The 12,929-nt window shown below is 45.5% G+C and overlaps 1 protein-coding gene across 2 annotated transcripts in view; it reads right to left on the bottom strand.

The window, feature by feature from the left end:
• The window catches only part of polr2b (RNA polymerase II subunit B), a 32,594-nt gene that overhangs the window by 9,806 nt on the left and 9,859 nt on the right, over positions 1-12,929 (bottom strand). For both annotated transcript variants that reach the window (XM_005719379.1, XM_005719380.1), the window contains exons 3-24: positions 11,655-11,805; positions 11,145-11,257; positions 10,842-11,061; positions 10,486-10,644; positions 10,142-10,306; positions 9,867-10,063; positions 9,660-9,779; positions 9,306-9,492; positions 9,062-9,205; positions 8,837-8,976; positions 8,645-8,756; positions 7,300-7,454; positions 7,005-7,203; positions 6,744-6,912; positions 6,568-6,664; positions 6,401-6,495; positions 4,430-4,680; positions 4,267-4,356; positions 3,977-4,084; positions 737-850; positions 498-658; positions 197-392 (exon numbers count right to left, since the gene is read on the bottom strand). In XM_005719379.1, the coding sequence (XP_005719436.1) occupies positions 197-392; positions 498-658; positions 737-850; positions 3,977-4,084; positions 4,267-4,356; positions 4,430-4,680; positions 6,401-6,495; positions 6,568-6,664; positions 6,744-6,912; positions 7,005-7,203; positions 7,300-7,454; positions 8,645-8,756; positions 8,837-8,976; positions 9,062-9,205; positions 9,306-9,492; positions 9,660-9,779; positions 9,867-10,063; positions 10,142-10,306; positions 10,486-10,644; positions 10,842-11,061; positions 11,145-11,257; positions 11,655-11,805 (3,343 nt within the window). The remainder of the gene's footprint in view (positions 1-196; positions 393-497; positions 659-736; positions 851-3,976; positions 4,085-4,266; positions 4,357-4,429; positions 4,681-6,400; positions 6,496-6,567; positions 6,665-6,743; positions 6,913-7,004; positions 7,204-7,299; positions 7,455-8,644; positions 8,757-8,836; positions 8,977-9,061; positions 9,206-9,305; positions 9,493-9,659; positions 9,780-9,866; positions 10,064-10,141; positions 10,307-10,485; positions 10,645-10,841; positions 11,062-11,144; positions 11,258-11,654; positions 11,806-12,929) is intronic.

Raw genomic sequence — 12,929 nt, 5'->3', positions numbered from 1 at the left:
GCAAAGTGTCACATGAATTTACACGACCGGTAGAAATGCAGAAACACAGTACACGTGGAGACACAAGCAGCCATTTAAGAAAAAAAAAAAAAAAGTATAGGCAGAGCGCCGTGGACAGGTCAACACAAGTCTGAGACAGGTTGCTCAACACAGCTGTGCCAGAAACCTTGATGGACTTAATATTGATCATGCTTACCTGGGTTTTGTTGCGGCAACCACGACATTCGTACGTGTGTGTCCGTGTGTTGGCGATGGCCATCAGTCCGCACAGGTTACAAACGTGCACCTGGTAGGGATCAGATGCCTCGAACAGACGCTCCCTCAGGAACTGAGCTGCTCCGTGAGCAATCTGACAGTCACGCTCCATCTCGCCAAACCGCAAACCACCATCACTGAGGATGGACGGACGAGATCAGACATTAATCTCTTTTTACTGAGCACAGGCAGGCTGATGCCGGGCGCAGACATGCGCAGCCACGGACAGGTGCGTTACTCACCGTGAGCGCCCCTCCATGGGTTGTCGGTTGAGAATCTGGACCGGGCCGCGGGCTCTCGAGTGGATCTTATCGTCCACCATGTGCTTCAGGCGCTGGTAATAAGTTGGGCCGATGAAGATCTGAGACGTCAGCTTCCTCCCAGTGAAGCCGTTATACAGAACCTGATCACAAACCAGTACTCAATATAAATATTCAAAAGCATCAGACTCCGCCAATAGGAAGTGTGACCTTGCGCTGACCTCATTCCCTCTGAGATGGTATCCATATTCAGACAGCAAGTTTGACACCTTCTGCACGTTGACGGCATCGTTAAATGGCGTGGCGTCACCGATCTCACCTTTGTTGGCAGACACCTGAAACAAGACAGAGTCACCCGTCAGCCTGCAAGTCAAAAGCTCGGGTACATGTTTATCTTTGTTTGCACAACATAAGCAACAACGATGAGGCTCCATCACACCTACAGTCGTGGCCTAAAGTTTTGAGAATGACACAAATACTGGTTTTCACAAAGTTTGCTGCTTCAGTTTTTATGATAGCAATTTCATTGTACTCTAGAATGTTATGGAGAGTGATCAGATGAATTGCTAAATTCTTCTTTGCCATGAAAATGAACTTAATCTCAAAAATTCAATTTCCACTGCATTTCATCATTCAGCATTTCATGCCATAAAGGGACCTGCTGAGATAATTTCAATAATGTTCTCATCAACTCAGGTGAGAATGTTGACAAGCACAAGGCTGGAGATCATTATGTGCTGACTGAGTTAGAATAGAAGACTGGATGCATTAAAAGGAGGGTGATGCTTGAAATTGTTGTTCTTCCTATTAAACATGGTTACCTGCAAGGAAACACATCATTGTGTAGCATAAAAATGGCTTCACAGGCAAGGATGTTGTTGCTACTAAGACTGCACCTAAATCAACCATTTATCTGATCATCAAGAACTTCAAGGAAAGAGGTTCAATTATTGTGAAGACGGCTTCAGGGCGCTCAAGAAAGTCCAGCAAGCACCAGGACCGCCTCCTAAAGATGATTCAGCTGCAGTATCAGAGTGCCACCAGTGCAGAGCTTGCTCAGGAATGGTAGCAGGTAGGTGTGAGCGCATCTGTACGCACAGTGAGGCGAAGACTTTTGGCAGATGGCCTGGTGTCAAGAAGGGAAGCAAAGAAGCCACTTCTCTCCAAAAAAAACATGAGGGACGAACTGATATTCTGCAAAAAGTACAGCGAGTGGACTGCTGAGGAGTGGGATAAAGTCATTTTCTCTGATGAAGCCCCTCTCCGATTGTTTGGGGCATCTGGAAAAAGGCTTGTCCGGAGAAGAAAAGGTGAGCGCTACCATCAGTGCTGTCTCATGCCAACAGTAAAGCATCCTGAGACCATTTATGTGTGGGGCTGCTTCTCATCCAAGGGAGTAGGCTCACTCACAATTTTGCCAAAAACAGCCATGAATAAAGAATGGAACCAAAACATCCTCTGAAAGCAACTTCTTCCAACCATCCAAGAACAGTCTGATGAAGAACAATGCATTTTCCAGCACGATGGATCACCATGCCATAAGGCCAAAGTGATACCTAAGTAGCTCGGGGAACAAATCATTTTGGGTCCATGGCCAGGGAACTCCCCAGACCTCAGTCCAATTGAGAACTTGCGGTCAATCCTCAAGAGGCAGGTGGACAAACAAAACCCCACTAATTCTGACAAACTCCAAGCATTGATTATGACAGAATGGGTTGACATCAGTTAGGATTTGGCCCAGAAGTTGATTGGCAACATGCAGAGGTCTTGAAAAAGAAGGGCCAACACTGCAAATATTCACTCTTTGCATAAACAACAACAACAACAACAACAACCTTTATTTATAGAGCACATTAAAAGCCTTAGGCATACCAAAGTGCTTTACAAAAAAACAATAAAATAATACAGTTAAGAGCATTAATATCAAATATAATAAGAACAGCAGACAATGTTCACAGTAAAAAGCCACTGATAAAATGGACTGCAGCACATAGATTATAGCAGACCCAGTGCCGCATGATAGAGAACACCAAGAATGAAGGAGTAGTAAAAAGTTAATGCAATAGGTCGCAGTTAACAAGTCAGCATTTGACGGGTAGAGAAGGCAAGTTCAAAAAGATAGGTTTTAAGGCGTGCTTTAAAAGAAAAAATAGAATCAGACTCCCGGATGCCAATCGGGAGGCTGTTCCATAACTCAGGTGCAGCAAAGGCAAACGATCGATCGCCTCTAGATTTCAACCGAGATCTGGGCTGAACTAACAATAACTGCGAGGATGACCTGGCAGGGACATAAGGGTTTAAAAGTTCCTTAAGATAGGTTGGTGCAGTATTATTGATAATTTTAAAAGTAAACAGCAAAATTTTAAATTGAATGCGGTATTTGATAGGCAGCCAATGCAGCTCAGCAAGAACAGGAGTAATATGGTCAAACTTCTTGGTTTTAGTTAGAATGTAAACGTGATGTAATTCTCAATAAAAGCATTTGATACTTATGAAGTGCTTGTAATTATACTTCAATACATCATAGAAACAACTGACACAAAGATCCAAAAACACTGAAGCGGCAAACTTTGTGAAAACTAATATTCGTGTCATTCTCAAAACTTTTGGCCACGACTGTATGTGTGCACTTCACTTCATTTTCTGCCCAACATCAAGAGATTTTACTTAAACACAGAGCTGCTAACATAATTAGCAAACACTTTATTCACGCTTTCATCGCATCGTTTCATACGTTCTTTTCAATCGTTCTTGCAGAGATTTCTAATTATGAGGCCCACGAATGCACAGGTGTTTATTTTAACTGCACACCATCTTCAGTCCTCCACATCCAAATGAGCAGCGTTAGCTTCAAAACTCCACACCTGGTGCTCAGATGAGTCTTTACGGTGAAGTAAAAGTGTATTTGGGTACCTGAGCCTCTGATAGTGCAGAAGGCTTCAGCAGCTAGCAGCTGATCCCCACAGTGTCAAAATGAAAGGTGTGAAATAACCCAAACTCTTCGCCTCTGTCAGTGCACCCCAGGGTGGCTGTGGCTACAATGTAGCTTGCCATCACCAGTGTGTGAATGTGTGTATGAATGGGTGGATGACTGGATGTGTAAAGCGCTTTGGGGTCCTTAGGGACTAGTAAAGCGCTATACAAATACAGGCCATTTTTTTTCTCTTCATTTACCTGTCATCAGGTAAGAGAAGCAAGAGATCTGAAATTGGGCTTTAAAGCTAGCACAGGGTTGCAGAGTAGCCTGAGCTAACAGCTTTCAGAAATCTTTTCAGGAAGACACATGCTAGCACAACTGTCAAAATAAAAGCCTTATTATGACAAAAACCTTGTACTTTGTCACAGAGTTAGACTTCTTTACCTTAAAGATCAGTTGTTATAAATTAATTAAAGAACTGCTACAATTTGACTGTTGTTGTGACTGGCACTATGTGAATAAACTGATGTGTAATTATCGTTACCTTCCCCTGCAGACACTCAATCAAATGGCCGACTGTCATTCTGGACGGAATTGCGTGAGGGTTGATGATGATGTCAGGAGTGATCCCCTCACAGGTGAATGGCATGTCCTTCAAAATAAAGCAAATCAATGAGAGCCTTCAAAAATAAAATCTCAGTTTTGATTGTTTTTGTACTTTGAGCATCTTTGCTGTTTCCTTTCCTGTTGTGTTAAAAAATATAACTTTAATGAATCCTTCGTGTGTATGGGGAGCGGTGCCCTGATGATAGGTACGTGACCTGCTGGGATTACCTCCTGTCTGTACTGGATCCCACAGGTTCCCTTCTGTCCGTGTCGGCTGGCAAATTTGTCGCCGATCTGAGGAATTCGGACAGAGCGTACCTGCCGGAAACACGAAGCTGTTAAACTGTGGCCGTGTCATCTGACCTCTCAGGTGTCTCAGGTGTGCGCTCACCCTGATTTTGCAGAACTTGTAGCCCTCCTGATTCAGGGTCACCATGACCTGGTCCACGATGCCCGTCTCACTGGTCCTCAGAAACGTGCTGCAGTCTCTCTTCGTGTAGCGGCGGTTCGTGCTATCCAGCTCGTCGTCATTCTCTGGCAGTGTCACCGTCTTCCCAATGATCACGTCCTCGCCAGAAACACGGACGCCAGGTGCAATGAGTCCATCGTCATCCAGTTTGTCATAGATGGCATGTCGCATCCCTGGGCGTGATAAGAATATGATTAGCCCCGCCTCCTAAAACCTGACCGGTTGTCAGACCCGAGGTATTTTTCTATAAATGGCACACTGGGTGTGGCTCTCTCTGCAGTAGAGTATCACTTCCTGTTCCAGTACACAGCTTGTATAGGTTATCTATGTAACCAATTGAATTAAAGCTTATAGAAAACTTCTTATTTCATACTGCATCTTCACATGATTTATCCAAAGCGCACTCTGTTGATTACATTCACAATGATACTTGTAGTGTAGTGTTTGCAGCTCTGTACCAAGGTAGCGAAGGCTCTGTTAGTTCTCCTCCAGCAGACAGTACCAAGCAGCTGGGAAAACATGATGGCTGGGTGACCGTGAGGAGGAAGCGTAGTGTTAAACAGAAGCCCTGGGTACACCACCAACCTATTTATGTGTCTAAATGTTTTTCCCCACACTGTGACACACACCCTGGGGAATAAACACTAGAGTAAGTGTTGATTTTGTTTTGAGACATGTCAAACTAGAAACCTGCAATCATAATCGATTGTCTTCCAGGGCCCATCACAGTAGATTTCTTTCTGAAAGCGCTGTACTAACACAGAGCAGAGCAGCTATCTGAACGCTACTCCAACAGAGGTCGATCATCTTGTTTATAATTTCACCTCCTCACTAATAGTGCTGCAATAAACTATTATTTTGATAGTCGAATAGTCACCAATGGTTTTTTTTGGGATTAGTCGACTAATCAGATCATGCATCCATTGGACGTGAAACGTACAGCTTATTGCACCAGCAGCATCTGCTCTTATATAACTATCATTAGCTTACAGCTTTAAATGTTTAAGGTATGCGCTAGCTAAAAATAAAGACAAGATGATAATTTATTAAACTTTTAAGGAAATTTGCAGATTGTTTCGGTGGAGATTAATAAACTCAGCCGTCTGCTCCTTGCTATCTAAAATATAACAGGACACCGGGGTAAACTCTCGACCATCTCACACTTCTGTTTAATCAGCTGTGTAAAAACTATAACGTTAATCTCAGCCAAACCGATTTACTAAGGAACAATAACAGTTTTAAGTTATCTGAGTGACTTATATATCATGTTTAACCTGAGTAGAGAAAGACAGCGGGGGTTTGAAAATGATGTGCCCGGAGTTCGCTGTTCTTGCCGGCTCTAGTGAGCCTTGAACCCCGGCTAGCTAGCCCACAGATGTAATATTATCTACAGCTACTTTTAGTACCGTTGATGTTAAGTTAGACTCTTTTTCTCCAATTGATCTTTCTGAGTTAACTTCCATAATTACTTCCTCCAAACCATCAACGTGTCTTTTAGACCCCATTCCTACAAAACTGCTCAAAGAAGTCCTGCCATTAATTAATGTCCCTGACCATCTCTGATTGATTTAGACCACAATATGGGCATAATGTGTGTCTGTTGTTGACGCTGAACACGCTGAATAAAATAAAATAAAAAAAAGTCTCTGCAACTCTGAAAGTGTCCAAGAGACTTTTTTTTTTTTTTGAACAGTTGGTCGCACCGGTGCGACCTAAGACCAAATGGGTCGCACTCTAGAGCCCTGTAGGGGGTCATATGATTGTTGTTTTTTTCTGTATGTATTATTGTAGGGTCTACCTTATAATATAAAGCACCTTGAGGCAACTGTTGTTGTGATTTGGTGCTGTATAAATAAAACTGAATTGAACCAAGATGAATTAATGAGTTCTCACCTTGACAGGTTTCACGCGTCGGCTTCTCAAAGATCTCCTCCTGATCAAAGCCTTTCTTAGACTCCTGCTCTTTGTATGACCGATAGAACACAGACCTGCCAGGTGAAATCACACTTTTAACACTCCTGTCACACATGTGGTCACAGGTGCATCAGCCAACAACTTACCTGAAGAAGCCTCGATCCACGGCTGACCTGTTCATGATCACAGAGTCTTCCTGGTTGTAGCCAGTGTATGAGGCGATCGCCACAATCGAGTTAATACCTGTGTGAGAGGTGTGAGAACTTTTATACGTGAGCATCTCAGTGGACAGTTGAGCATCTCAGTGGGCAGTTGAGCATACCTGCGGGGAGCTCCCTGAAGCGCAGGTACTCCATGGAGCGGGTGGTGACGAGTGGTTTCTGAGGGTAGTACAGCACGTGAGCGAGCGTGTCCATTCGAACATGGAAGTTGGTGATGTAAACACCCATGGCCTGCTTCCCCATGGCGGACTGATATGTGTTCCTGGGAGACTGAAAACATGCGTGTTCAGGCCCAAGCTTCCTGTTTGCTTGCTTATCTATTTATCTGTTTGCTTGTTTATTAGTTTGTTTTGTCTGAGTACCTGGTTGTGATCAGGGAATGGGATGATGGACGCACACACTCCAAGGATCATAGATGGATGGATCTCACAGTGGGTGTAGGTGGAACAATAGGCCACGCCTTTCTCCTGGAGGTCATCTGGGGTCATAGCGAGCATGACGGTCTCCTCTTCTAGGGTGTCTATGTACTCCACCACACCACTGGCCACTAAGTCCTGCCAGCTAAGTGCCAAAGAACATTTATGTCAACACCACCTGAAGCATCTGCAGCAATTGCCAACCTTCAGCACCATCTCAACTGTCTGTATTCTGCCTCACCTGTAGTTGTTATACTCGCGCTCCTTCAGCTGGTCGATGTGGCGTCTCTTCAGCAGCAGTTTCTGTTTCTCGACAATCAGCAGCGGTCGGCAGATTCGTCCAGCGTCCGTGTAAATTCTGATCTCACGCTCTCTAATGTCTCTGATCATCGACACCTGAAACGGTCAGGCGAGTTCTCAGTGATTGATCAACAGCCTGGTGGGCCTAACAAGGATTTCAATTAAATACCATCAAATATTTGATCAGGTAAACCGTTTGAATGACCAAGCGCTGCCCCGCCAATCAATAACTCAAATTCTGAAGGTTTGTGTTAACATCCTGTCTGCCACAGACGATTATTTTGATAGTCGACTAATCAGATCATGCATCCATTGGACGTGAAACGTACAGCTTATTGCACCAGCAGCATCTGCTCTTATACAACTATCATTAGCTTACAGCTTATAGTGTTTCAGGTATGTGCTAACTAAAAATAAAGACAAGAAGATAATTTATTAAACTTTCAATGAAGTTTGCAGATTGTTTCGGTGGAGTTTAATAAACTCAGCCGTCTGCTCCTTGCTATCTAAAATATAACAGGACACTGGAGTAAACTCTCGACCATTTCACACTTCTGTATAATCAGTTTTCTGTCTGACGTTTATTCAGCTGTGTAAAAACTATAACTTTAATCGCAGCCAAACTGATTTACTCAGGAACAAATAAAACTGAAAAAAACAAACAATAACATGTTTAAGTTATCTAAGTGACTCATATATCATGTTTAACCTGAGTAAATCCAGCCTCTTAAGGATGCGGTCCCCGAATTTGGACACAGCTTCTTCTTCAGGGTTTAACGGCAGCTGGCATCCTTGTACATGCAGTGCTGCCATCTTCTGTTTCAGTCCATTATTACACGCTTAAATCCTACTACTTATTCCTGCGTCTTTCGGGATCTTACAAAGCTTCAAACGACGCGGCGACTATTAAATTAGTCGTCAACGATTTTGATAGTCAACTAATCATGGCAGCCCTACTGTCTACTTTTGATGTGTGATGGAAATCGGTGAAGTGTACTGTTCGGTATACACAACACACCGCTAAATCAATTGCATCCAGGCTGCATGAACAGGAAACAGTTATTGATTACTACAAGTCTCAGAGAGAATGACCAATGAGAGCAGAGAGCAGGGGGAGACAACCAGCTTACCTGTTCTATCAGGTAAAGCAGAGGCGGCAGCCGTAATCAAAGTGTTTGTGACGTCTCACAAGCAGAAAACAGATTTATGCCTTCTGTCACCATCCACCGTGTGAACATTCCAGTATTGATTACTGGTCGCGTGTAAATGTGTGCAACGGTGGTTACCTCAGAGACGATGATATCCATCTGTCTGCGGAGTTTCCTCAGTGTATTCATCAGCTGTTCTGGATCTTTGTGGATTCCCACCCAGCAGCCATTCACAAAGATTTTAGTGGCACTAAAATGTTAAAGCAGGACACACATTACACACCTGCAGGGTAATTAATAACCTCGTCTGACTATGAAATGGTCACGGACTCTGCAATGGCCGCAGGTGAGATCTCCTCCAGGTTCTCCATGCTCCACTCCTCCAGAAACTCCAGGATGGGCGATGGCTGCGAGCCCACAGAGATGTAGGCCATCAGGGCCAAGTTCTTCACCAGCCCCACAGCGTGACCCTGCAAACCATCAACTCCACAATCAATACGCCGGATCGCTGTGTTAAAGGTGAATCAATCTTACAACTTGCCAGGTGAGCGTTACCTCGGGCGTCTCGGCCGGACACACCATCCCCCACAGCGTGTTGTGCAGCTGTCGAGGTTTCGCCAGTTTTCCATCTCGACCGATAGGAGAGTTGACCCGGCGCAGGTGAGACAGTGTGGATGCGAAGGTGAGACGGTTCAACACCTGTGAACACAAAAATGATGAGCATCAGTGGAGGTAGAGTGGCAGGTGTCAGGCTCTCATTTGTATTTCAGAGTGAGCATCAGTTTACAGGTAGGCTTACCTGTGACACGCCGGCTCGGGCCTGGTGAGCCTTCTTCACGTCACCCCAGTTACCTGTGGCAAGAGAGTACTTGAGCCCGTCAGAGATGATACGCGTCTTAATGGCGAGCTCTAGGTTGAAATCCTTCCCGCGGTCGATGAACTTCTGAGCATAGATCCTGATTTCCTTCAGCAGGTTTTTAAACATGCTGATGAGGAGGAGAAGAAGAATGATGTCATTCCTTCATCCAATCAGATTGCGAGTTCCAAACAGAAAGCTGATTAACAATAACAGCGTCACACTGGAAAGCCTTCTTTGAGTAACAGAACCTGCGTGTACACAAAATCTGCATGGTCGACAACAGAGAGTCCTCACCCTCGGAACAGGAAGGCCAGTAATGGCCCGGCGAGGTCCAGCCTCTTGTTGCCATAGTGATCTCTGTCATCCAGTTCCCGCCTGCCGAGAGCGGCGAGCAGCAACCTGTGCACCATGTACCTGAAAACACAAACACAGAAGGATTCCTGTCAAGTGCGTGACTCAGGTCAGCCTCAGGTGCGACAGTCAGCCTCAGGTGTGACTCACCCTAAGAAGTAGGCCTTCTTGGTCTCGCAGAAATCGCTTACGCCGACATGTGGCAGCATCTCCTTTTGCAGGACTTCCTTTGCGTATTTAATCCGTCGCTCCTTCGTCACACCGGGTTTTGCGCCTCGTGAGCCAATGAAGTTCAACGCCACGTTCTGCTCCTGGATCACAAAAGCTTCGTCCAGAGAGGGCTTCACCTGAAGTAGGCGGGGTTAAAAGTTACTACCTGCAGACTGAGACAATCAAAAAAAATCATTAATGCGTCGCAGACTGACCATCTCCATCATCTCAGGGTCATCAAAGTCATAAATGATATGTTCCAGGATGTCTCTGTCCGATACGAAGCCCAGTGCCCGGAACACGATGATGATGGGAACTTCCTGTCGGATGTAGGGAAGCGTGGAGACGATCCTCTGACCTATGGCGCTCTTCTTCACTCCCTGAGAGATTAACAGCAATCAACAATCAGTGGTCTGGGTCAATTGGCAGACAACGTTCTGTTTGCAACAACAGAAATAAGAGCATCGCTCATCTCTCTAACTCAATGTTATGAGCTCTTCTCAGTTAATCGCAGCCTGGCTTGGGTGCTCACTTCACTTCCTGCTTCCAGGTAACTCACCTGCCCTCCTCGAGCCATCATGCTGACCCAGATCGTGCTGGTTGGGCGGGATGAATTCTCCAGGCAGGATCGGCACTCTGCGGTGTACGCATACTTCGAGTCCTTCTTGGCAAACACGTACACCGTGTTGGTGGCCATCTTTTCCTGAGCGATCAGCACCTGGAAACAGTGACACATCTGTTTACACGGCTGCCTGATGCCACTGATGCGGTATCAGTGTATGACGCTCCATGTAAAACAATGCAAAGACATGAATGTGCGCCTGTTAGCTTGTAAGCAGGACACGGCGTGCGGGCGTAGCAGAATCATCGTTCTCTCGAGTAAGCAGCTCGCCACGCAATGATGTCAAAGCACACCTTTTCTGACCCATTGATGATGAAGTAACCTCCAGGGTCCAATGGGCACTCGTTGAGTTCGCACAGGTCTCGGTCAGTCAGGCCACTTAGCAGGCAGTACGTGGAGCGAAGCATGATGGGAATTTTCCCAATGAAGGTCTTCTGGTGCTGCGTCTGCAGCTGATCCTCTCCCTCCTTGATGATTGTCTTTGTGATGTCCACATACAGTGGCGCAGAGTACCTGAGGGGCAGGTGAAATGGGACAGGATATGAGAAGGGGTGAACAGGAAATGACAGCAAAGACAGGCGAGAGGTAAAACTCACGTCAGGTTCCTCAGCCGTGCCTCGTTGGGCATCATGGGAGATGGTGCTCCATCTCTCTCCCAGTGGGTGGGCTTAGACAGGTAGATCTGCTCAAACTTCAGGAGATACCGAGGCTACACCAAAAACACAGTGATGTCGGTGATGTAAATGGTAAATGGCCTGTATTTGTAAAGCGCTTAACTTAGTCCCTATGGACCCCAAAGTGCTTTACACATCCAGTCGTCCACCCATTCACACACTGGTGATGGCAGCTACATTGTAGCCACAGCCACCCTGGGGCGCACTGACAGAGGCGAGGCTGCCGGACACTGGCGCCACCGGGCCCTCTGACTACCACCAGTAGGCAACGGGTGAAGTGTCTTGCCCGAGGACACAACAACCGAGACTGTCCAAGCCGGGGCTCGAACCGGCAACCTTCCGATTACAAGACGAACTGCCAACTCTTGAGCCACGTCGCCCCATGTGACAGAGCGACCCCCCCCATTCTCAGTCACACCTGGTGGTACTCACCGGCTCCTCCACCTCCCCTGAGGTGTGCTGAGCTTCAGCCTGCAGGTCGATGGGCGGAGCATCCTCCACGATCCTCTGAACAGACATCTGAATGAACTCATCAAAGGAATCTAGTTGCTGCCGCACCAGCCCTTTCTCGTCAAAATAAGAGCTGAGAGAGAGAGAGAGAGAGAGAGAGAGAGAGAGAGAGAGAGAGAGAGAGAGAGAGAGAGATCAAAATAAGAGCTGTGCTGGCCCCGTCAGAACCTCACAGGCTCATGCCAGATTCTGCACTCAGTAAAAAAAATTTAAAAAAATACCCTGTCAGGCCATCGCATGACCCAAGCTTAACATCTACCTGTCCAGTCTCTGATCGATACTTCAATGTTGATCAGTGGACTGATCACTAGACCAGCGCTGGTCTGGTGTTGGTACAACTTTGATTCCTTACCTGCAGCTGAGTTCAAAATGGCAGACATGAACTGTTCTACAGAGCAGATGATCATTTAATTCAGTTTCAGATTTGTGGCAACAGATCTTCTTATAGCCTCTGACTTATCTCTGTGCTTGTCCTGCTAGACCTCAGTGAAGCGTTCGATACGCCCAACTATCTATCCATGAAGCCAGATAACACACGCTTATCCCTTTCAGGGTCCACAATGGCGGCGCCTATCCCAGCTGTCTTAGGGCGAGAGGCAGAGTACACCCTGGACAGGTTGCCAGTCTGTCGCAGGGCTGACAGATAGACACAGACAACCATTCACGCATACGGACAATTTAGAACGTCCAGTTAACCTATCCCCACTAGCTGGAGTACACGGAGAGAACCCACGCAAACATGGGGAGAACATGCAGTCGTAGATATATAGGATCTAACCAGACTCTTATTCTGGATTAGGGCTGCAGCTATGGATTATTTTACTAATCCGGTAAGATAAGAAATAACTTTGTCTTATAAATGAGCAATAATAAATATTCAAAAGAGGGAAAAACAAGAATTTTCAATTTGAGCTGCTCATTGGTTTCCATTTCAGTAACTGCAGGGTTTTTAAATAGTTTACTGCATATAACAGCTGACAAAAAAATTTACTCTTTGATTGTAATTGTGCAATATTAAAATTTAAAAAGGTCACACTAATAATATTAATATTATTAGTGTGACCTTTTTAAATTTTAATATTGCACAATTACAATCAAAGATACACACACACACACACACACACACACACACACACACACACACACACACACACACGTGTCTCAGTCAATTATAGATGATGTGAGAGGGCGGGTGTG

This window comes from Pundamilia nyererei, unplaced genomic scaffold (genome assembly GCF_000239375.1).
Source record: "Pundamilia nyererei isolate P.nyererei 1_Seehausen unplaced genomic scaffold, PunNye1.0 scaffold00001, whole genome shotgun sequence".
NCBI lineage: Eukaryota > Metazoa > Chordata > Actinopteri > Cichliformes > Cichlidae > Pundamilia > Pundamilia nyererei.
This window is presented reverse-complemented; position numbering and strand designations above follow the sequence as displayed.